Here is a 22,159-nt window from a genome sequence, read left to right as displayed (position 1 = left end):
CTGGTTCTCTTGACACTTCAGTAACTGCCATTTGAACCCATTCCTCATTCTACTTTTACCCACAAGGTGGTGTAGTCCTCACCTATTTGAGTAAGTGTTTTAAACTGGCCCTATTCCGCAAGAAACCCTTGCTATTCTGCATAGGGACAAGATGGCAATGTGGCCCAGGATTTAATTTTACCATCTCTAGGTGGCTCAGACAGACCATCACTCAAGATCATGATCTCAGTGGTCTGATTTCACCCTTTTGCTTCAAGTACGTTCTACTATATCTGTGAGTTCATCTTGGGCTTTTTCATCATCAAAGCAACTGTTTCCCAGATTTGAAAAGCTGCATGGTCTTCTGTTCATTTCTACCAGATGGATTTTGTGCCCTCATTTTGAAGCAAGCTTTGAACATGAAGTCTATCGGGCAGTTTTGGAGGCACTCTCCACTTTTTTTATGTTTTTTTGGGCTTGTTAGTGGTTGTTTGCTGTGTTGCCCACCCCTCGTATGGACACTTTTTTTGGAAGTCCAGATGGTATAGCTTGAATCCTGGGCCAGCCTACTACAGTTTACATTTATTTATTTTTGCCATTATCTAATTCACCTTTAGGCAGCACTATGAGGGCCACATGAAGGTTAAAGTCTTCCTGCAGTCCTCCTTTTTACTTCTTTTTTTTTTCCCCCTCTTTCTTTCTTTTAAATGTGGTTTTCTGCTTATTTTTTTCATATATATTCTTTAACAAATCTTTATAAAAATGGATGGATGCAGACATTTTGGGATGGAATGTGTAATTCTGAAAGTGGCATTGATCTGATAACGGGTATAAAATGTAGGGACCATTACGGAGGGCTTACATGTACTTGGAGCAGTTCATATTCACCTCAACTGTTGAGCCTTTGTGAACAAGCAAAGCCCTGACACTTTCATGTAGTGGCAGAACTTGCCTGATTCCCCTCCCATGCCTCTACATTGTTATTGGCCCATCACTATGCACGTAGGAATGTGTGAGTGGGAGCAGGAGGGAGCAAGAATCTCCAACACTACCTGAAATTTCCTGCACCTTATGGCCCCTTTTACACGATTAATCCAATCTCCTCTATGGAGCGGTGGGTGTAAACGGACATGTGTTAATTTACACCCACCTTCATCCAATCTGATCCACTAAAAAGGGATGGATATCCGTTCCTGTTCCATCCAGTGGATTGGATTGCATGGCAGCCGGGTGTAAACGAACAAGCAGTCCATTTACATGCAACTGCCCATAGAGGAGAGTGGGCTGTGTCTGTGTCCACTCTGCATCAGCAGAGCAGACTGGGACCTGTCATCCGCCTGCTCAGTGGCTATCAGCAGACAGATCCCCTACTGAGCAAGTTGATCGCAGACGGAGTCCGCCCCGTGTGAAAGGACCCTAAACCTGCTATCTTTACACCATCTCACACCTTTTTACTAATTTCTATCATTGAGTAGGTCACAGCTGTTCGGCATAAATAATGGCAGTAGTATATGTTGATTTGCAAGATGCAATCCTAAAAGCAACAACCTCTTTCTTGTGAAATAAACTATCATTTTTATATTTATGAAGCTTGTTATATGTCTTGTAGCTTGTGCACTCATTTGTACTTTCGGTATATGTCCCATTTAAACATTTTACTGCATATTGGCAAGTCCTGTCATATCAAATTCTGGGATTATGCACTTTTCTGCCTTAAGTTGCATAGCCTGGTTGATTTCATCTGTTTTAAAAATCTATGAAAAAATTTATATGATTTAGTCTGCATTTTGTATTCCTCTAAAAGAAGCTGTTTTAAAAATACAGTAAATGCAATGAAAAGATACTAGTGTGCATTCAAAATCAGACGACATGAAGATTAACTGACATGATATGAGCTGAAATCTTTTAATAAAGATTTTCACAGCGTTTTCAGTTGTCGTGTTTTTTGTTTAGTGCAAGATGGCATATGCTTTCTTGCTGCAATGTTTTTTTTTTTTTTTTTTTTAACACAAAAGGGTCTCCTGCTTTCTACCTTGATTATTAATAATAATTTCTAATGAGAATAAAACAGTCTTTCTCTAATTTGACAATGTCATGACAGAAGTACAGGGGCTGTTTTTGAAAATGACTGCCTCTGACTTTAGTACTTTTACATCACAGAACATGTATCCTCTAAATGATCTTTATTAAAGTGTCAGAACTACTTGTCTCTAGATTTCTTATTTGTCAGACAGAATTGGAGTCAAAGCTTCAGAATGACCGTCAAGTGTCTTCTCATTTTTAATGAGATCAGTAATGATGATCTTCATTAGTCTCTCATGACATATTGCTCAAGGTAACAACAACATTTTTATACTTTGACTTCCATGTGATCCCTCTAGGTTTTTTTAATAGAAAATGTGGGAAGCATAGACGTTTACAAGAATGGTTATATTTGGTCACTATCGATATTCCACCTTTTGAATTTACTTGGAAATCCCATTTTATAAAGTCATTTCTGAAACTCGATTTAAAATGTCAGGGCAAAAATAAAGTACATTTCTCTAATACATGTGCGTTTGCTAATGCCTTGTTCCATTAAAAAGCTGTAAGTATAGAAAAATACTTGCGAATATGCCATCAATCCAACAACAACATAGTGCCTTTCCTGCACTAAATTCCCAACCAGCGTTGCCGGCCCATGCCTGCTGGACTACAGAACTCAATCTGTTCCCCATTGCTCTCTGCCCCATTCCACATGCATGCATAGTAATTTCATTCCCAGCAAAACAATGCTACTACCTTTACACCCAAGAGCCTGCCTATACTGTTTGCAGGGTCAGGACTTTTGGGAAGTGCAATTCTTGGGGGGGGGGGGGGGGTTAGCGGATTGCGCATGTCTACATCTATACTAACTGAGCTCTCGGCTACTAATAGTCACAGGGAGTAATATATTTCTTATGACAGGAACAAGATAAGACAACAGCTAGAGGGGTAATGCCTGGATTAACATTTTAAAAACCAGAGATGGTAATAGAACAATACCAATTTGAAAAAAGTTGGGACGCTATGTAAAATCTACATAAAAACAGAATACAATGGTTTGCCAATCTCATAAGCCCATATTGTATTCACAATAGCCAAATCCTATCCAAATGTTTAAAATTAGATACTATACCATTTCTATGTAGATTTTACACAGCGTCCCAACTTTTTTGGAATTGGGTTGTAATTTTCAATGATATGTTATAAGGAAAAAAAAAAATATCTTCAGATTATAATGCAAGGTGTTACCTGGGATAACCTGGATAAGTTGTAAGGACATTTAAAACAACCCTGCTTCATTATAGACCCTGTCAATTTAAAAAAAATTTCCAACACAGGGATTAAAAACCATATCGTTTTTTTCCCATAACAATAGAGAAGAGGTCCAAAATTGTGTATTTGGGGTAACCAGTCATTCTAATCTTGAAGCCATCATGCAGCATTAAGGTTTGCATCTCAGAACCTGTTCTTTTTTAGGAAGTTAAGCTGGACATAGGTGGGTAGATGTCTGCCCATTCTCAGTTGCGTCATCATGTGACTGAGACCTGCTGTTGTGGACTTTCCCCTCACTTAGTACACAGGGACTATTGACACACATACAATTAAATATTTTTATTTACAGAAAGCCCTATTAGAGCTCTTCCATCAAGTTGAAAAATGTTTCTTTATGGGACTAACATTCTGAGGTTGGATGCACTCGATAAAGCCACCAAGGCATCCATGTTGCGTGATCCTTGCATAGTTGCCCTAACCTATGCTCAAATTTTTGGAGTGCTTGCAAAAATGGAGCCTTGTGTGGTGAGCCGGAGTTGAGTAAAATGGTTATAGTTTCTGTGGAGCTACATACGTTTCCAAAACCCGCCACCTTCATACAGCCTTCAGTGAAGGGAAAATCATTGGCAGTGTCTATTTTAATGTAGTCCAGAGAACTGTAAGCTGCTCACATACCTGTTTAGGTCATTTCCAGTGTCCCTGAGGTCTCAATTCCCAAGGTCCTTTTTATTATGCAAGATATGCTGATGCTGCAAACCATGCTGTTCTGGTCCTGGTCTTTACCAACTAAATGATGGGTGGCCTTACCGGACACTTGGGAGCTGAAGGGATGTGCTGGAGACTTTTAATGGAAATTTACATAACAGAATGCTCCATCTTTGGGGCCTTCCAGGGTGCTCGGAAAATACACCAACATATTCCATGCTTGTAATGTTTGCCATAAGTCAGTTTACAAAATTAGAATCCACACTTACTTGTTAAGTGCAGTAACCTATAGCAACTAATTGGAATGTACTCTGCTGAAATATGATCTGTATTTAATGGATAAAGTAAGAGTCAAGTGGTGCAACAGGTAGGAAAAGTATCAAGCCTTTAAAGTGGAGTTCCGCCTGAAAAAATAAAATCAAAGTCAGCAGCTACAAATACTGTAGCTGCTGACTTTTAAAATAAGTACTCTTACTTTTCCAGGGTGCCCGCGATGTCCTCACCTGAAGCCGACCCATCCCTTGCTCCGGGTGGAGGTGACGCCAACTTCAGTAAGAGAATCAGGAAGTGGAGCCTTGCGGCTTCACAGCCTGGTTCCCTACTGCACATTGGCGTTCTGAGTGGTCCCTGCTGTCTTCTGGGACCTGTTTGTCAGCCCCCCAAGCTGATTCTTCAGTTCAATTCTTCACAGCCGGTTTCCTACTGTGCTTTCTTGTCTTCTGCTACCTGTATGTGTCCCAGAAGGCAGTGGGGTGGGGATCATACATACTCAGATTGCTGGACATACTTGGTAGGGTTCTTACCTGCAAAACCAGGTACCCATAAAAAAAAAAGTCAAATGAGGGGAAGGGTGCAAACAAGCAGAGCTTCTCCTTTTGGGTGAAGTGTTGTCACACTTTGAAAATTATTAATGCAAAATTGTACCCAAATGAAATTGCTATTTTTTTTTAAATCAGTTTTTTTTTTTTTTTTTTAAACAGATAAAGCTTTCTTTTGGTGGCATTTAATCACGATTGCCTTTTTTACCTTATTTTTTGCTAAACAAACTGGAAATTTTGAAAAAAGTGTTTTCTGATGGGCACTGATTAGTGCCACTGTTGAGGCGGCACTGATGGTCAGTGCCCTGATTACCAGTGTGCTAACGGGCTTGACCGTTATCTGCAATCTTTTCCTCATACAGCCACAGCTGATCACATTATAACGGGGGGTGTGATTGGCCCTTAACTCCAGTCTGTGATCAGCAGTGTCGGAAGGACAACTGATGGGCATCCATATCAAATAATCAGCTGTTTCATACACCTGGCCAAAATTGACATTTACCTGCAAATATTAACCCCTTCATAACTGAGAGTTAATGCCTAAACACAATTAAAACTGTACATATCATCAAAACTACTTTGTGTCTCCAGGTGGATTATATCTTGTTAAGTGTTCTAATACATCTTCACCCTATCTGAAGCTTAAAGGGGTTGTAAAGGTAAATTTTTTTATTTTCTACATAGGTTCCTTTAAGCTAGTGCATTCTTGGTTCACTTACCTTTTCCTTTGATTTCCCTTCTAAATGTTTTTTTGCTTTGTCTGAATATCTCACTTCCTGTTTCTCCTCAGTAAACTTCTCACCATCATCCGAGCTGGTGGTTAGTCAGCCAGAACAGCTTACTGAACAGCTTACTGGGGTGAAACAGGAAGTGAGAAATTTAGACAAAGAAAACAAAGAAAAAAAACATTTAGAAGGGAAATCGAAGGAAAAGATAAGTGAACCAACAATGCACTAGCTTAAAGGAACCTATGTAGAAAATAAAAAAATTACCTTTACAACCCCTTTAACTGGTTCCCGACTGTCGCACGTCAATGTACGTCGGCAGAATGGCACAGCTGGGCAAATGGGCATACCTGTACGTCCCTTTAAATTTGCTGCCGTGTTATCGCGTACGCATCACCAGCGGTGGACCTCCGTGAGTCGGGTCCCAGGTCCCACGGACTCGCTCCCCGGGGGGGTACCTGCGATCGGCTCACGGAGAGGAAGAACGTAGTGACACTGATCTCTGCACCCTGTGATCGGGAGAAGAGATCAGTGATGTGTAACACGTAGCCGTGCCCCCACAATGTTAGAAACACTCCCTAGGTCACACTTAACCCTTACACTGCCCCTAGTGGTACACAGGAATCAGTGCATGTGTATAGCATTGATTGCTGTATAAATGACAGTGGTCCCAAAAATGTGTCAAAAATGTCTGATGTGTCTGCCATAATGTTGCAGTCACAATAAAAATCGCTGATCGCCGCCATTACTAGTAAAAAAAAAAAAAAATAATAATAAAAATGCCATAGAACTATCCCCTATTTTGTAAATGCTATAACTTTTGTGCAAACCAATCAATATACGCTTACTGCGATATTTTTGGTAAAAAAAAAAAAAAAAAAATGTAGAATACGTATCAGCCGAAACTGAGGAAATATTTTTTTTATGTATATATGTAAAAAATTTGTTTTTTTTTTTTGTTGTTTTTTTTTCAAAATTGTCTCTCTTTTTGTTTATAGCGCAAAAAATAAAAACCGCAGGGGTGATCAAATACCACCAAAAGAAAGCTCTATTTGTGGTAAAGAAAGGATGTCAATTTTGTTTGGGAGCCACGTCGCATGACCGCGCAATTGTCAGTTAAAGCGATGCGGTGCCGAATCTCAAAAAGTGCTCTGTTCAGGAAGGGGGTAAAATCTTCTGGGGCTGAAGTGGTTAAATAAAAAAAGGTTTTTCTTTAGTTATACTTTAAGTAAATACAAAATATCTTTCTAAATATCAAATAGTGAAAGAAAATACTATCAAAAATAACATAGATACACACACTATATTGTCAAAAGTATTGGGGCACCTGCTGTTACAAGCACATGACCTTTAAATGACATCCCAGTCTTAGTCCGTAGGGTTGAATATTGAGTTGGCCCACCCTTTGCAGCTATAACGGCTTCAACTCTTCTGCGAAGGCTGTCCACAAGGTTTAGGAGTGTGTCTATGCAAATGTTTGTTTGATCATTCTTTCAGAAGCACATTTGTGAGGTCAGGCACTGATGTTGGATGAGAAGGCCTGTCTCGCAGTCTCCGCTCTGTTTCATCCCAAAGGTGTTCTATCGGGTTGAGGTCAGGCCAGTCAAGTTTCTCCACCCCAAACTTACTTATCCATGTCTTTATGGACCTGCAGAGGGTGGGCCAACTCAATATTGAACCCTACGGACTAAGACTGGGATGCCGTTAAAGTGCGAGTGCGTATAAAGGCAGGCGTTTCAATAATTTTGACAATATAGTGTATATAAATACCCTTCTTCTACTAATAAAAAAGACAATGTTGTAGGAGGGTATTTATATATACCGTATGTGTGTGATTTTTTTTTTTTTTTAAATACTATTTTCTTTCAATATTTGATATTTGGAAAGATAATTTGTATTCAGCTAAATTAACTTATTTTTTTTTTTTTTTTAAATACACTACGTGTGTCCTGTGAAAGCAGCTTCCCTATGACTGGTATTCTAGAATTCTAGTCCCCTTTTTCATTTGTATTAATACATATGCTGCAGGGACCACACTGACTTAGTGAGTTGGCAAATTTCCAAAGTTTAAGCTATTTTATTTTATTATTATTATTATTATTGCAATAAAAACTGACAGAGGTTCTAATTCTTCTCCACTATATCCATTCCCCTGGATATTGCATGAGCTAAGATACTGCATGGTTTTATGAGATTAATACCGCATTTTCCAATGATATAACGCATGCCTTATTTTAATAGCGCTTTTTTTTGTGACTACCCAAAAGCTTTTTTAAAAAAAAGCTATGAGCTGTTTTTTTACTGCAAATTTTAAAGAGGAAAATACCACTTTGTGAATAAAGCCCATTGACACTAATTTAAAAAGTGCTATTTTTTTTTTTTTTTAAACCTACCTAAAATATACTGACCTACCTTGACCCCTCTAACCCTGACACTGACCTAGATCAAACCTTGAACTAGCTATTTATCTATATTTATTTTCCTCTATTTTTTTTTTTTTTTTTTACATACACTTATTTACATTTTTCTCAGCTGGTAAGGAGAGAGAGAGAGCGAGATCCAATCGTTCTGGTTCCTGATGGTTAGTACAGGACTCGGGGCTCTCGATGAACACAAACACATGAGTAAAAGTCAGTGCTGGAGAAATAATAATAATAGTGACAGCTGGCAAAAAGGCCAATATATATCTCAAAGTCAGTGGCGGCTGGTGCGTTGTTCTTCTGAGGGTGCAGCAAACAAACAAATCCCCCCTGGTGGCGTTGCACGGCACTAAAACTGCATCCCCCCTCTCCTGGAGTGCAGACAGCGGTCATGGCGGCTCCAGTGTACGGGTCCCCAGCGTCCTCCGCTGTGTGTCACCTCTTCCGCCAAATCGCTAGGCATCCAATAGGATCATATAGAAAGAAAAGGAGGGCGCACAACCTTGTGCATTACCAAAGATAACATTTATTTAAAAAAATATCACAGCAAAAGTAATACTTACAAACAAATAATAAAAATTACTAAAGCGCTGATGTGAGAATTACCTCAATGATAACAGCTGCAACCAATCAATTAGTGCTCTGACTCTGTGACTACAATAAATACATAAATATAAATAAATACATAAATCAATAACCCACCCTACACAATGAATATGTTTGATAAAGTGCTAAACAGTGTAACCCTATTGTGTGGATCAAATGGCTCATATATAAACACCAAATTATAAATAGACCCCACTCAGTGTAAAGCAAAGTAAAGCGATAACAGTGCGCCCCAATCCTGGGGACCCCACTCAGTATTAGGCAGGATAACGTGCTGACAATGCACCCCAATCCTGGGAATCAGGTTACCCCTCGAAATACAAATAAAATATACACATACACCATGGAGAAAGGCTCTGACCCTTGAAAAAGGTCACGTGACGTGACGCAACGCATCGGGAGGAGGAGCTAGTGATGGCATCGAATGTGAGTGTCAGCACAGTAGATGCTGTGTGGAAAGCAGTGTCACAACTGACCATTTTTTCAAAGCGCTTAAATCATTTCATCAATGTGAATACAATTCAGCCTTTAGATTTACATCACAACATTGCGCAATGATGCGTTTTTTTTTTTTTTTTTCATTTTATTTCATGTGATCCATCATTTTACTGGTGAATATGAGTGGAGCAGCAAGCAAGTTTAAAAGCATAAGTTTGGACATTTCTCCTTTGCAGGACTGATTCTGCACACCTGTTAGCGGGGATTCATTTACATATCCACCATTATTTGTATGTTGCTATTTTCTCCATGGTGTATGTGTATATTTTATTTGTATTTTTAGGGGTAACCTAATCCCCAGGATTGGGGTGCATTGTCAGCACTTTATCCCGCCTAATGCTGAGTGGGGTCCCCTGGATTGGGGCACACTGTTATCGCTTTATTTTGCTTTACACTGAGTGGGGTCTATTTATAATTTGGTGTTTATATATGAGCCATTTGATCCACACAATAGGGGTACACTGTTTAGCACTTTATCAAACATATTCATTGTGTACGGTGGGATATTGATTTTAGCGCACCGATATTTAAATACTTACAAACAAACATTATAAAAAGGGCTTGCCAGTACTGAAGCAAATGAAACCGTGTCTCTAGACACCTGCAACCTGGACCGGGTGTTGGGGGGGGGACTAGATGGCATCACAAACGGCTTACGTGTCACGAGGGAGGACTGTCTTCCTCAGAGCCACAGCAGTAGTAGACTCTATCCTATCGGATCGCCTGACGCTTTGGCCAATTGGGAAACAGGTCTTTCTTTCATTCGCTATAGTCACACAACTAGGTGGGCTTGCTCTGGGCTCCAAGGCCACCCTTTTTTGAAGCCAATTAGAGCCACCCACCCCGCATTGGAATCCATGGTCCGGTGCCACTGATATGTAGATCGGGGGGCCGGACGCATGGATAGGGGAGGCGGCGCTCTCTATGGATGGACCACCATGCCTCAAAGTATAGTATTTCTAAAGGCTATGCTCACAAATGTATGAATATGTATCACATCAATGCATTAAACACTATATGTTGGTGAATAGAAAAGTTACATAAAATACACAAATAATTTGTGAATGAATATCCAAGACATGATCAAATAGGTCTCCAAAGTAATAAAACAAAAATCTTCTATATAATACTTTGAATGTGTAAAAAACAAAGAAACTTCTTTTAATAATAAGTAAAGTTCTTAGTTGCAAAAAGTAATGGTGCTTTGTTCTATGAATTCCATCACCAAAAGGATGTGTGCCACCCTTGCTGCCCTCCGGACCAACATCACAATGCACTCACCAGATGCAAATGACACTGCGCACATCAGCAAATAGTAGTGGGGATACTCCAAAGTTAGTAGGAGGCTACTTCCCCCGAAGAGGCTTGTGACACTGAAAGTGTCCACCACACGTGGAACTCTATCAATTCACCAGATATAACCTTGCATTATGCATGGTCACAACAATTCCACAATTGTATTTGGCTTCCAGCATTCACCACCACAGAGACTATCCGTATTCAATGATATATGCTGTGTGCAATGAAGCGCTTGTGCAATGGAGCCACAAGAAAGCTCATATAGTGTAGTCATTTTATTATAAAAATACTTTTAATACAGCTCAGTATGTTACACAGGCAGAAAAAAAATCCAACCAACTGCATACAAATTGCATCAAAACAGGAGCAGATGGCCGCCGGTTTCAGATGTGGAAGCGGTGGCGTGATGTCAGCACCCTGTTGGTCTGTGCTGCTCATGTGGGCTCACTCACGAGCCACGTTATCTGTGTCTATTAACACATGCAGCCCCGCCACCTGCTCCTTCGCAAAGAGCTCCTGCTGCTATCAATCTGCCCTGTGAGGAGAGAGAGAGAGAGAGAGAGCAGCTCCGAGCCAAGATTGGGCTCAGGAAAGTATTTTTGGGGAGGCTGCACCTTTACAACCACTTAAAGAACCATTGGCAACTGCCATTTTTTTTGTCCCAAAACAGTTAATGGAATATAGAAACAATTAATGTTTTAAGCCATTAATACTACCATTAAAATAGAATGGTAAAATTAAAGTAATGGCAATGCAACTGACAATAATGGTAAACTACTACAAATTATATAATAAAGAATGAAAAATAGATTGCATACACATACAAAAAGGGCAAACTGCTGAATAAATATAATATTCTGCAAATCTGCAATGTGTATCTATAACTATACCATACAAAATGCAAAATGTAAGGGTGTGCAAAATCCATAAAAGTTGATATTACACCTGTCACTCAAAAGGTCTTCACAGTGCATCTACATATCCATGTCATACAATATCAGTAATAAAAGATGGTATCCAGCGCGCTCAGTACAATAGCTCACTTTACTTTATAGTTTATGATGCATCCATGAGTCAGCAAGGGAATGAAACATCAGGATTAAAAAAATGATTCTTCAGCTCCTCCAAAAGATGAGCGGATGATCCAGCTAGTAACATGCAAAGGAAACAACGTAGCAGGGTGCAGGGATTAACCGCTTTCTGCACACCCACTGTACTTTTACTGGTACATTGCTGAGCACATCTTAGGACCCAGCTGGTATGAGCGGCCCAGGGTATCATGTGATTGCTGTGACCAATCAGCGATCACATAATTACCATGTAAACAAAACAGTCATGAATGGCTTCCATTGATGACTGCTTGCTTACTATTGTGATGCTGTGATTGGCCCACATGGTACCTGGCGCCTAGCTGTAGCCAATAACAATAATAAGCAGGCTGTCATGAAAGAAAGCTGTGCATGACAGCAAAAATGATTGCTTATAACAGTGAACCCCCCCCCCCCCCCCCACAGTTTCAGCATGGTGACGCTAAACTGAAAAGAGTATGTAACAAAAAAAAATAGAATAAAAAATTATTATTTTTTTACATACTGTCACCAGTCAGTATCCCTGATCACTGCCACACCAGTCATATGATGGCATTGTACTGCACTGGTGACAGTATGAAAAAAAAATTGTGAAAAAAATAAATAAAATTTTACATTTCTTAGTTTTAACTTGGCATGCCTCATACTAAATACCTTGGACTATCTACTTTCCAAAAAGGGATCATTTGGGTGTATTTGCTGGCATTTTTGGGCTTCAGGAAATGAGATAGGTCTTCAGTACATCAGGAATGATCGATTTTCAAAGATATACAGTATGCCATAGTTTGTAGAATATATAACATTTACATAAACTAAATAATACACACATATATTTGGGTTATTTTTACCAAAGAAATGTAGCAGACTATATATTGGCTCAAATTTATGAAGCAAGATTATTTGTTTGCAAAATTTTATAACAGAAACCAATAAAAATGCTTTTTATTTTTTTTTAATTTGTGGTATTTATTTGTGTATATAGCAAAAAATAGAAAAACCCAGTAGGGATTAAATATCAAAGATTTAATTTGGGTTTAGTGTTGCATGACCGAAGTAGTGCAGTGCTGAATAGCAAAAAAAAAATGCCCTGGTCACAAAGGGGGTAAAACCTTCCATGGGTCAAGTGGTTAAGAACTTGCAACACTTTTTTGTAAACAACAGTATCACTTAAAGGGAGGTAGACTATATTAGGTTCACCGTGCAGAGAAATGAAGTGTCACCATGGCAAGATGGAACAAAAGGATCGATGGGATCAGTATGCCCCAGGACTAAGCACAAGATCCGCCAGATGATGGTGATATCAGCGGCATCTACAGCAGCTGTCTATGTACAGCCACACGGTACAACTCAGCCTGAGGTGCGGGAGTGGGTGGGCAGTAACATGTTTCGGGGGCTCTGCCCCCTTTGTCAAGCCTAGGCTTGACAATCCATACAATATCCTTCTGGATCAACTCTGTGCTTTTCATCAACACAAATAATTCTCCCTCATGCAAAATAACTCAGTAAAACATATAGACCTCTTGCCTATAAGCAGGTTATACTTTGCTTTAAAAATGCAGTCATGCCTAATCTTTATTAGTCAGACCTTCCAATAGCTGATGTGATCCCAAACTGTGCCAGCAACTCTAATTGCCCCATACCATGTGATTCCATGACAGCCTATTCACAAGGGCATTTTACTTTGTGTTTGTTATCAGTTTGTATCTGTAACCATATCCTTAGAGGCGTTTGTGTGACTCAGGTATGTAGGTGATCAGAAGCGCTCATTGAGCCCAATTTACTATTTAACCCTTTCACTGCCAGGTCAATACATTGTACGGACCTGACAGCAGGGGGTTTTACACACAATCCAATGGCAGCAAGCACGAAGACTGTGTGTAAAATTGACAGGCAGACCTCCTGCCTGTCAGGTGGATACCTTTGGATGCTGCGCTTCCCCCGATTGCCTCCACATATCCCACATATATCCATATGTGATAAAAAAAAGTTAAGCAAAAAAAAATTTTTTTTTTAAACAAATAAAGTTACACCCAAGCACATAAAATCCCCCCCCCCCCCACATATACGCACCTACTAACCTAAATGCATGCATCAGGGCACCCACTTGTGAAAACATTGATTGCGATACACATACTAAATATCATCATGCATGCCGGAGTGAGAGCAATAATACCAGCACAAGACCTCCTTTGTAACACTAACATGATGTCCTATTGAAGCATCGCCTATAGAAAATATAAGGTACTGAGGTTCGCCACCATTTCACGGGTGCACAAAAATGTAAAGGGGTTGTAAAGTCAGAAGGTTTTTTTTTAATCTTAATGCATTGTATGCATTACTGCCTGAAAAAGGCCTCCAGTGTGAAAGGGGTCTTAGGTTCTCTAACGTTCCTCTGAGGGCTTCACAGAACAGCTGTATTTATACTGAAATTTACACACAGAAGGACTCTATTTACTAACTCAGTGATTTCAAATGCACACCATACTTTTCAGATATTTATTCATAAACATTTTGAAAACCATTTATCATTTTCTTTTCACTTCACAATTATGTGCCACTTTATGTTGGTCTATCGCAAAAAAAAAAAAAAAAAATCTCAATAAAATACATTTATGTTTTTGGTTGTAACATGACAAAATGTGGAAAATGTCAAGGGGTATGAATACTTTTTCAAGGCACTGTAGGTCTCTCTGTAATGTGGAATGACATAAAGAGAAGATGTTTAAATGCCTACCCATAAATCTGTGATGTTTTACTGTTTTACAAGCTTCCTGTACCGCTTGTGGATATAAATGGTGTAAGTACAGCAATAGAAAGCCCCCTTCTAGTATTACTCCATGTTATGTGTGTTCATGTATTGTACCATCCGCTCAGTTTTATGTTAAAAAGGAAAATAAAATAATTTACATATTTATATTAACAATATATAAGATCATTGCTGTAGCCATATTCATTGTTTTCGATATTTAGACTACATTTCATTTTCCAGCTGGGTTGCCCATCTCGAGAACCATATAGTCTTATATGCCCACTGTTAAATCTTTAGAAAAGGGGAATATGAATACTCCTGTGTTTGAAATTCTCTTTTTTTTTTAGTAAACCTGAGTTTAATCTAACATGCAAAAAATATATATATTAGGGCCAGTTCATACCAGGATTGCACAGAAGCGCTGCACTCATCCCTATGTGATTCCTGCTTGTCCTGTCCGTTCATCTGAATGGGCTGAAATGGCACAGGAACACAGAGATAGTAGTGCCTACACTACTTTTAAAAAGCGATTCGCCCTAAATCATGCAGCACTGCGCTACCATGCAATTTTCTGCACATAAACAAACTGCGTTTGGGTGTCGTTAACATTACATATGCATCTGCAGTGGATCAAAAGCAAAGGCAGTGTGTTTTTAGCAGTTCATTGAACATGCTTTTTTCCATACCGCGTTCTGGTGTGAACCAGCTCTTAAAGTACAGTTCTTCATTTGCAAAAATTAGGAACAATGTTTCCAGGGAAAAGCTGCCAAATGCTTAGAATGGCAATTAGAAACACTACAGGCTTAAAACAGAACTAAACCCTCCTATCCTTTAGGCCCCTTTCACACTGGGGCGCTTTGCAGGCGCTACAGCGCTAAAAATAGAGCCTGCAAAGCTCCCTGAAACAGCCGCTGCTGTCTCTCCAGTGTGAAAGCCCGAGCGGTGCACTTGCAGGATGGCCAAAAAAGCCCTGCAAGCCCCATCTTTGGAGCGGGGTATTTACCGCTCCTAAAGCGCCCCTTCCCATAGAAAACAATGGGGCAGCGCTGCAAACGTGCCTGCAAAGCGGCACTTTGCGGTCGGTTTTAACCCTTTTTCGGCTGCTAGTGAAAGGGTTAAAACAACGGTAAAGCGCCGCTTAATATATCAGCGCTTTACCGCCAGTGCCCGCAACGCCCCGGTGTGAAAGTAGCGTTACAGCCAAGGAAGCTGCCATCTTAGCCTCTCTTTGATCTGCAGTTGTCATCGTGCTGCACATGCGATCAGTTCTGACATTAGCCATTTGAAAGCTCTACAATTTGGTTGAGAGCACAAGCAACTGTGCCAGTTATCATTCATGGTATGCCTTGAATGTAACTATTTTGTGAAACAGATAAATTGATGGTTTAGTTATTGACTAAATAATTTTCTTCTTCCCACATAGATTTTGTATCCTACTTATTTTAAATGTCAGTGAAACTGATCAGCCTAATGATTACCATGATTGTTCCCACATAAATCTTCCATGCCATTGTCACATATTTTCATGTCAAAGTGAATCTGTACTTCATTTTAAACTTATAAAAGACCCACCTAAAGCTAGCAATACATTCTATACAGTCTGCTTTAAATGTACCCACAATTATCTAGTGCAGGGATCCTCAAACTACGGCCCTACAGCTGTTTTGCGAAACTACACATCCCATGAGGCATTTTAAAACTCTGACAATCACTAGGCATGATGGGAATTGTAGTTCCTGAACAACTGGAGGGCCGTAGCTTGAAGACCCATGATCTAGTTTAAGGACCTACCTGACTGGTTAGAAATATAATGAATTGTATGATCAGATTGTAACATTTGGCCAGTTATAGTCCACTACAAGATGGTTTTTATTACTTTCATTTCCAAAAAATGCTTCTTCTGTGCTCCTCTCTAATTTTGTTTTATTTTGGCTAAAAGATCTGACTTTTCCTGATTCGTAGCAAAGCTCTGCCCACTGCCCTCTCTCTGTCCAATAAGAATATCCTTAGCCCCTGTACACACGGTCGGAGATTTCGACAACCAAATCCGTCGGATTTTGTCCGTCGGATCTTGTCCGAAACTGTTGCATACACACGGTCGGACTAAGTTGTCGAAAAATCCGATCATTCAGAACGTGATGACGTAATTTCATTACGATGGGACTACGTTCAGGCTAGTAGCCAATAGCTTTGATGTAGGACTTTGATCTGAGCATGCGTGGCACTTGGTCTGATCAAAATTCTCTACACATGATCGGAGTTTGTCTGATCGAAGCAGTTGGTCGGAAAATATTTCCAACAAGTTGGAAAATTGGGTCCGACGGATATTCCGACGGAATCAGTCAGATGCATACCACATACAGTCGGATTATCCGACAACACGGTCCAATAGGACACATTCCGACGGATTCTCCGACCGTGTGTACAAGGGCTTACAGGATCTTACAGCTTTTAGGTTTATATTTTGGGCATATATGGCAACTGTTTGGTAAAATCTGGTTTGCAGTTGACTGCTTCCTGACATTACTCTCTTCTTGCTCTGTTGCAGTATAACCTTGGGCTGATCAACAATCCAGAGCTTTTCCTCTTACACAATATGGAGAAAGAAGGCATCTCATCTTCCCGATTATGTTTGGGTCACATGGCACAACATTGATTATCCCTTCTAGACACCACATCTAGAAGTACTCAGGAGTTTAGAGGTGCCATGCTTTTAGTACCGAGTACCAAATGAACTTTGCAAGCTTTGTAGCAGGTGAAGTAGAGCAAAAAAATGGTAAACATTACTATGTAATATGTTATACTCGCTTACCGTACCCTTATATTTACATAGTCAATTTGGAAAAAGGCCATTGAAATGTTGAAATTTAACATTTGAAAAAAGTCTATGGATTTTAACCAATAGACGATTAACTACTCAAAAAATCAAAACGTGCATACGCAGAACTTTAAACCCATAGCTGATCCAGAAGAAGGTGAAAAAATAGCCCTATAAAGCATGATCCTTGACAAGGAAAAAAAATTCATCCTGATTCCTTAAAGCAGTTGGATGTTCTATGGATCAGCAATCTACGGTGTCATCCTCAGTCATTCATGATTTCATATTCAAATCAAATATTTTCCACATATGTGAATTTTGCTCTTTTTATAGACTTTACAAAGTTCTGTTTCAGTTTTCTCACAATTTTCCATACTTCCAAAGACACATTTTTTTTACCTAAAGTTATACTATATTCCAGGATGTGGGATTAACCATTATCTTATAACATTATATGGACACAGTGAAATCAGATATAATTTTAATCCAGGTTATTGATGCCTTAAACACGACATAGCATTTTGGGGGATGATTTGCTTAAGAAATACTAAATGAGTTATTTAAAACTGGCTCAGCAAACCTGTGTTCATATACTGTATGTCCAATCAGTGGTGAGAATTTGTTAAAAAGAAAAAAAAAATCTGCTGCTGAACCTGAAACCCTCAATATTATTTTATTGGTGCCTATTATAAGGATTATAAGGATCAAAAATATTGCTGAATTTGATTTTGATGTCATGAGTCTTATGGAAAAGACTGATATGTATTTGTTTTTTTATAATTTCACATACTACTGGTTTATGTCCGCAACATATCCAGAGGTAAAGGTGTTAATCTATAGGGTAATTTATATTTATTAGAAGAAAATAATTCTTGTAATTTTTCAGCTGTATTATTGCATAATGCATATTTTGGAATACTTTTAATTGCCAATTTTATGAGCTTTATTGTGGGCTGTATGACTTTTAAAATAATGCTGCTAGCTCCATTCATAAGAAGTGATATGTGTCATATTGCTAAAATGTCATCAATGGCACTATACCCTGCTGTATATGTTAGTGCCTTTTGTTGATTTTTCAAGTGTTTTTAGGGAATTTTATTCCAGTACAGTCACCACTTTATGTGAAACATGAGGATTTGGGCTGATTGTTTCTTTCTTTTAGTATATATACCCATCGGCCATAACATTCTGACCCCCCTCCATAACCCATCGAGGCATGGACTCCACTAGACTTTGGTTGCATCTGCAAATTGCAAGGTGGGGGCCTCTGTGGACTGGACTTGTTTTTTCAGCACATCCCACAGATGCTTGATTTGATTAAGATCTGGAAAATTTGGAGGGCAAGTCAACACCTTGTTGTGTTCCTAAAACTATTCTTGAATGCATCAGACCGCGCCACCTTTTTCCATTGCTGGTCCAGTTTCTGATGCTTACATGCCCACTGAAGGCCCTTTTGGCTTTGGACATTGGTCAACAATGGGAACTGTGTATATATATATATATATATATATATATATATATATATATATATATATATATATATATATATATGTATGCACATTATACACTGCCTACCTTTATTGAATGTATGTTTGTGATGGAAAAAATATGTGTGCCCTAAAGTTAATAGGGAGAAACAATCAGGAACTTATTTGTGTAGTTCCTTATCATAACTAGCCAAATTAGCCAAGGGAAAGTTTACTTTGTAACAGTAAAAATACTCAATAATACTCTCCCTTGCCAGAAATGAAGGGTGTGTGACATGAAAAATTGTGCAGAAAAAAAATTAGTTATATTTTGTCCATGGTTCTCATTAAAGTGACCATGGATCGGTAGTATATTTTTAACAAGAACGGTCTTTAAGGCTTTTGCCAAGCCTCCAACAATTTCCACGCTGCTGTGATGTGAAAATTGTATAGGTTTTTAAAATATTTAGAGAGTTAAACTTTGACATGCCCCAACTGTAAAATTTGGTCTTGCTATAAAGGTTTTAGTTAAGCTGGCCATATACTGTACAAATTTTAACCAATTCCTGATGAGCCGGAGGAAATTCACTCCGTGAGTAGCCCTGTCACCACGTCCCGCCTGACATCCTTTGATTGAAAAATTGAAGGAGCTGGGGGATAATTGATGGCTGAACAGCAGCTACATCCCATGCAATCACTGTTTGGGTATTTTGACAGCTGACAGGGCGAGCTGTCAGAATACAATATCCATAATGGGCGATCAGTCCACGCTCTATATATTATTTTTGTTTCCTTCATGCATGTATGGCCAGCTTTAGAGATGAAGTGGTTAAGAAAATAATTTGGTTACCTTATCCAAAGAAGAGCGGAGTCTGGTTACTGTTATCTTAAAAGCTAAAGTGTATGTCTGGGGAACAAAAAAATAAAAATAAATTCAGAGCATCTCTTACATTTCCCCACAGAAAAATACCAGTTGATCTACCAGAAATACAGTGTTTTGCTAACTTCTTGTTTGGGTTGACTGCTTCTAGGGTCCTATGCATTCCTGGATGCGTGCATTGAGGGCCCATTAGAAATTAATGGGCGCACTTTAAAATGCATGAACAAGGCATCCATGCAATATGAAAATATGCATTTTGAAATCCAAAATAATGTGACTGCATAAGTGTGATTGCCTTCATTTTGCTAGTGCTAAAAATTAGCCTTGGGTGAACTTATGCTTGTAAAGCTTCAACATGTCTGAAACCGCGCAAGTGTCTTTGGTCTTCTGTTTTCTTTTAGTACGTGGATTAAAATGTTCCTTTTTTGTTATAAATGTTAAATTGTAAAATTGTTAAAATACATCAATGTTGATGTTGTATCAAATGTGATGGATTACTATAAAAATATGTTTGGACTTATTCTTTTCCACTCTATACTGGAGAAGAGCTATTGAGGGGAATCAGCATTGATTGTTTTGGTCTGTACTGTTCATAAAGATCTGGTGCACAGACGGGAAGTATTCAGATAATTCCTTGCTGGTCCATTGCATTTCAGTAAAATGTATTTAAAAAAACTAGGAAACATGGGCCCCAACACAACATGTACTTAAAGTGTTACTAAACACACAACAGAAAAATCAGTCTGGTCGTGCATTAAAGCATGCTTGTTATACTCACTGTGGAATATAAGGGGTTAATCCTCTGCATTGTGTAAAAAGGCTGTTTGATCCTGTCTTCTCTGATCACCCCCCTCTTCCATAGTCCCCAATTCATCTCCTGATAGTACAGAGCCCTAGGAGTCACTCTGCACATGCTCAGTTTGGTGTGTATTTCTAGAGTTTTTTTGGGGGGAGGGGGGGTGCATGTGATCAGCGCAGGGCCAATCAGCACTGCCCAGACAAAGTCAGGGGTCATGCAGCCTCATAGGACAGTCAGAGGAGAATGAAAAATGCCCCATAAAAGCATTAATCAGTTCTCGGCCATACACTGATAGAAGTCACAAGACTGATGTATACTGTTGATGAAAAATGGTATTTAGCAGTTTATATTTACTAAAACGATTGCATTTCTGTGTACTGTGGGAGACCAGATATAGTGAATGCAGGGTCCTGGGTTTAGTAACAATTTAAGGCATGCTAAAATAGTGTCTCAGTAAACATTAACATGCTATTTTAACATGCCTAAAGTGCTCTTGCTGTTTAATGAGTCATGGCCATAGAAATGGTCTTTATTCCTCTCTACAGATGGAGAGCTGCAATAGGATTCTAGTACATTAACACCACTAGACAGTGCATATGAAAAATAAAAAGTATTATTTGGGTTATATTTACAAGGTAATACTACAGAAGCTTCCTTTTATTTAAAGGGTAACTCCACTTTCCTTGGGAAAAAAAATAGCAAATAAAGAAAAAAGAATATAGCGTGTATAATTGCAACACAAGCCATATTGTAATTGAATGTTATTAAAAATTACCTTTGCTTTTCAATCTGCAGCCACTGTCATTTTCTTTAAATGCATTGCAATATGGTTACCTAAAGTTGTTCTGTACACAGAATGTGTACTGACCACCCCCCAGAAACATAATTTCCTGCTTGTGTGATTGGCTCACCAATTTTCCCAGAAGTCTGTCCAAGATACAAGTCGGATTTCAGGCACCCCCTGCAACAAAAATGTCATTTTTGGTGAGATACTCTATAGGAATACGTCTAAAGGGATGCAGACCTTGAAGCTTTCCTCATTAGTGCTTTCCAGCTGCACAGCTGATAGATAATTTGAAAACCACTCCCATTAGACCCACTCGGCACAGAGGAATAAACAGTGATTTCTTCAGAATAACAAAAGGTAGGAATCTGCAAGAAAGTTTATTAAAATCCTTGCACCTATACATAGATCACCCAGAGGGGAATGTTTTTTTTTTCAACAAAAGTGGAGTTACGATTTAAGCTTTAGGTACCCAAATCCGAAGGCTAAATTTCAACAATATAATTTCTTTTTGAGACCTTTTACAAACTTTCTACAGGCATACACTTTTAAGTACACACTGGGCTTTATTTACTAAAGCTGGAAAGTGCAAAATCAGGCTCACTTCTGCATAGAAACCAATCAGCTTCCAGGTTTTATTACCAAAGCTTAATTGAACAAGTTGGGGTTAGAAGCTCATTGATTTCTATAGATGTGAGCCTGATTTTGCACTTTCCAGCTTTAGTACATAAACCCCATTGTGTACTTAAAAGTGGGGTATGGCTGTATATTGTTTTCTCTCTAGTTACTTTGCTGCTGATCAAATAACATTGCATTTAAAAAAAAACAATGTGTTATCAGCTTGAATGTGCCTATAGACTTTAGATAACATTTGCCCAACAGGTTCATGAATGGGGGCAAGCACCAACACTTTCAGTGCTGTGACAAAATTCTAAAGGGCGTCTACGTCACCATTTATAAATTCCCCCACTGTATATTATGAAAATGTTTTTATGCTAAATAATGATAAATTACCTTTAGAAATAAAAATGGGATAAAAAAACGGTAGACTGGACTATGTATTTCTGTTCAGACAAAATAAAATATCCCCATTTTTGGCACAAAAAGCTGAACTTTAGCAAAAACACAAGGAAGGCAGTTAAATGCACCTGTGCAGAATGATGTGTATTATATTGTATATTGTGGTGGAAAGGAACAATTAAAGCGATAGTGTTATTTAAAGATTTTA

General features: G+C 38.8%; 1 protein-coding gene across 4 annotated transcripts in view; it reads left to right on the top strand.

Annotated features, from left to right (window-relative positions):
• The window catches only part of SLC11A2 (solute carrier family 11 member 2), a 132,456-nt gene extending 114,214 nt beyond the window's left edge, over positions 1–18,242 (top strand). For 3 of the 4 annotated variants that reach the window (XM_077483665.1, XM_077483667.1, XM_077483668.1), the window contains exon 17: positions 14,203–14,352. In XM_077483665.1, the coding sequence (XP_077339791.1) occupies positions 14,203–14,337 (135 nt within the window). In that variant the 3' untranslated portion in view covers positions 14,338–14,352. Of the gene's footprint in view, positions 1–14,202; positions 14,353–16,732 lie in introns of those variants that run through there. The other variant, XM_077483666.1, reaches the window with a different exon arrangement.
• Positions 18,243–22,159: the final 3,917 nt, after the last annotated feature.

This window comes from Lithobates pipiens, unplaced genomic scaffold, assembly GCF_037356315.1.
Source record: "Lithobates pipiens isolate NorthernLeopardFrog02 unplaced genomic scaffold, aLitPip1_a1.2 Scaffold_16, whole genome shotgun sequence".
Classification (NCBI taxonomy): Eukaryota; Metazoa; Chordata; class Amphibia; order Anura; family Ranidae; genus Lithobates; species Lithobates pipiens.
The sequence above is the reverse complement of the archived record's forward strand: the minus strand, read 5'-3'. Positions and strand labels throughout refer to the sequence as shown.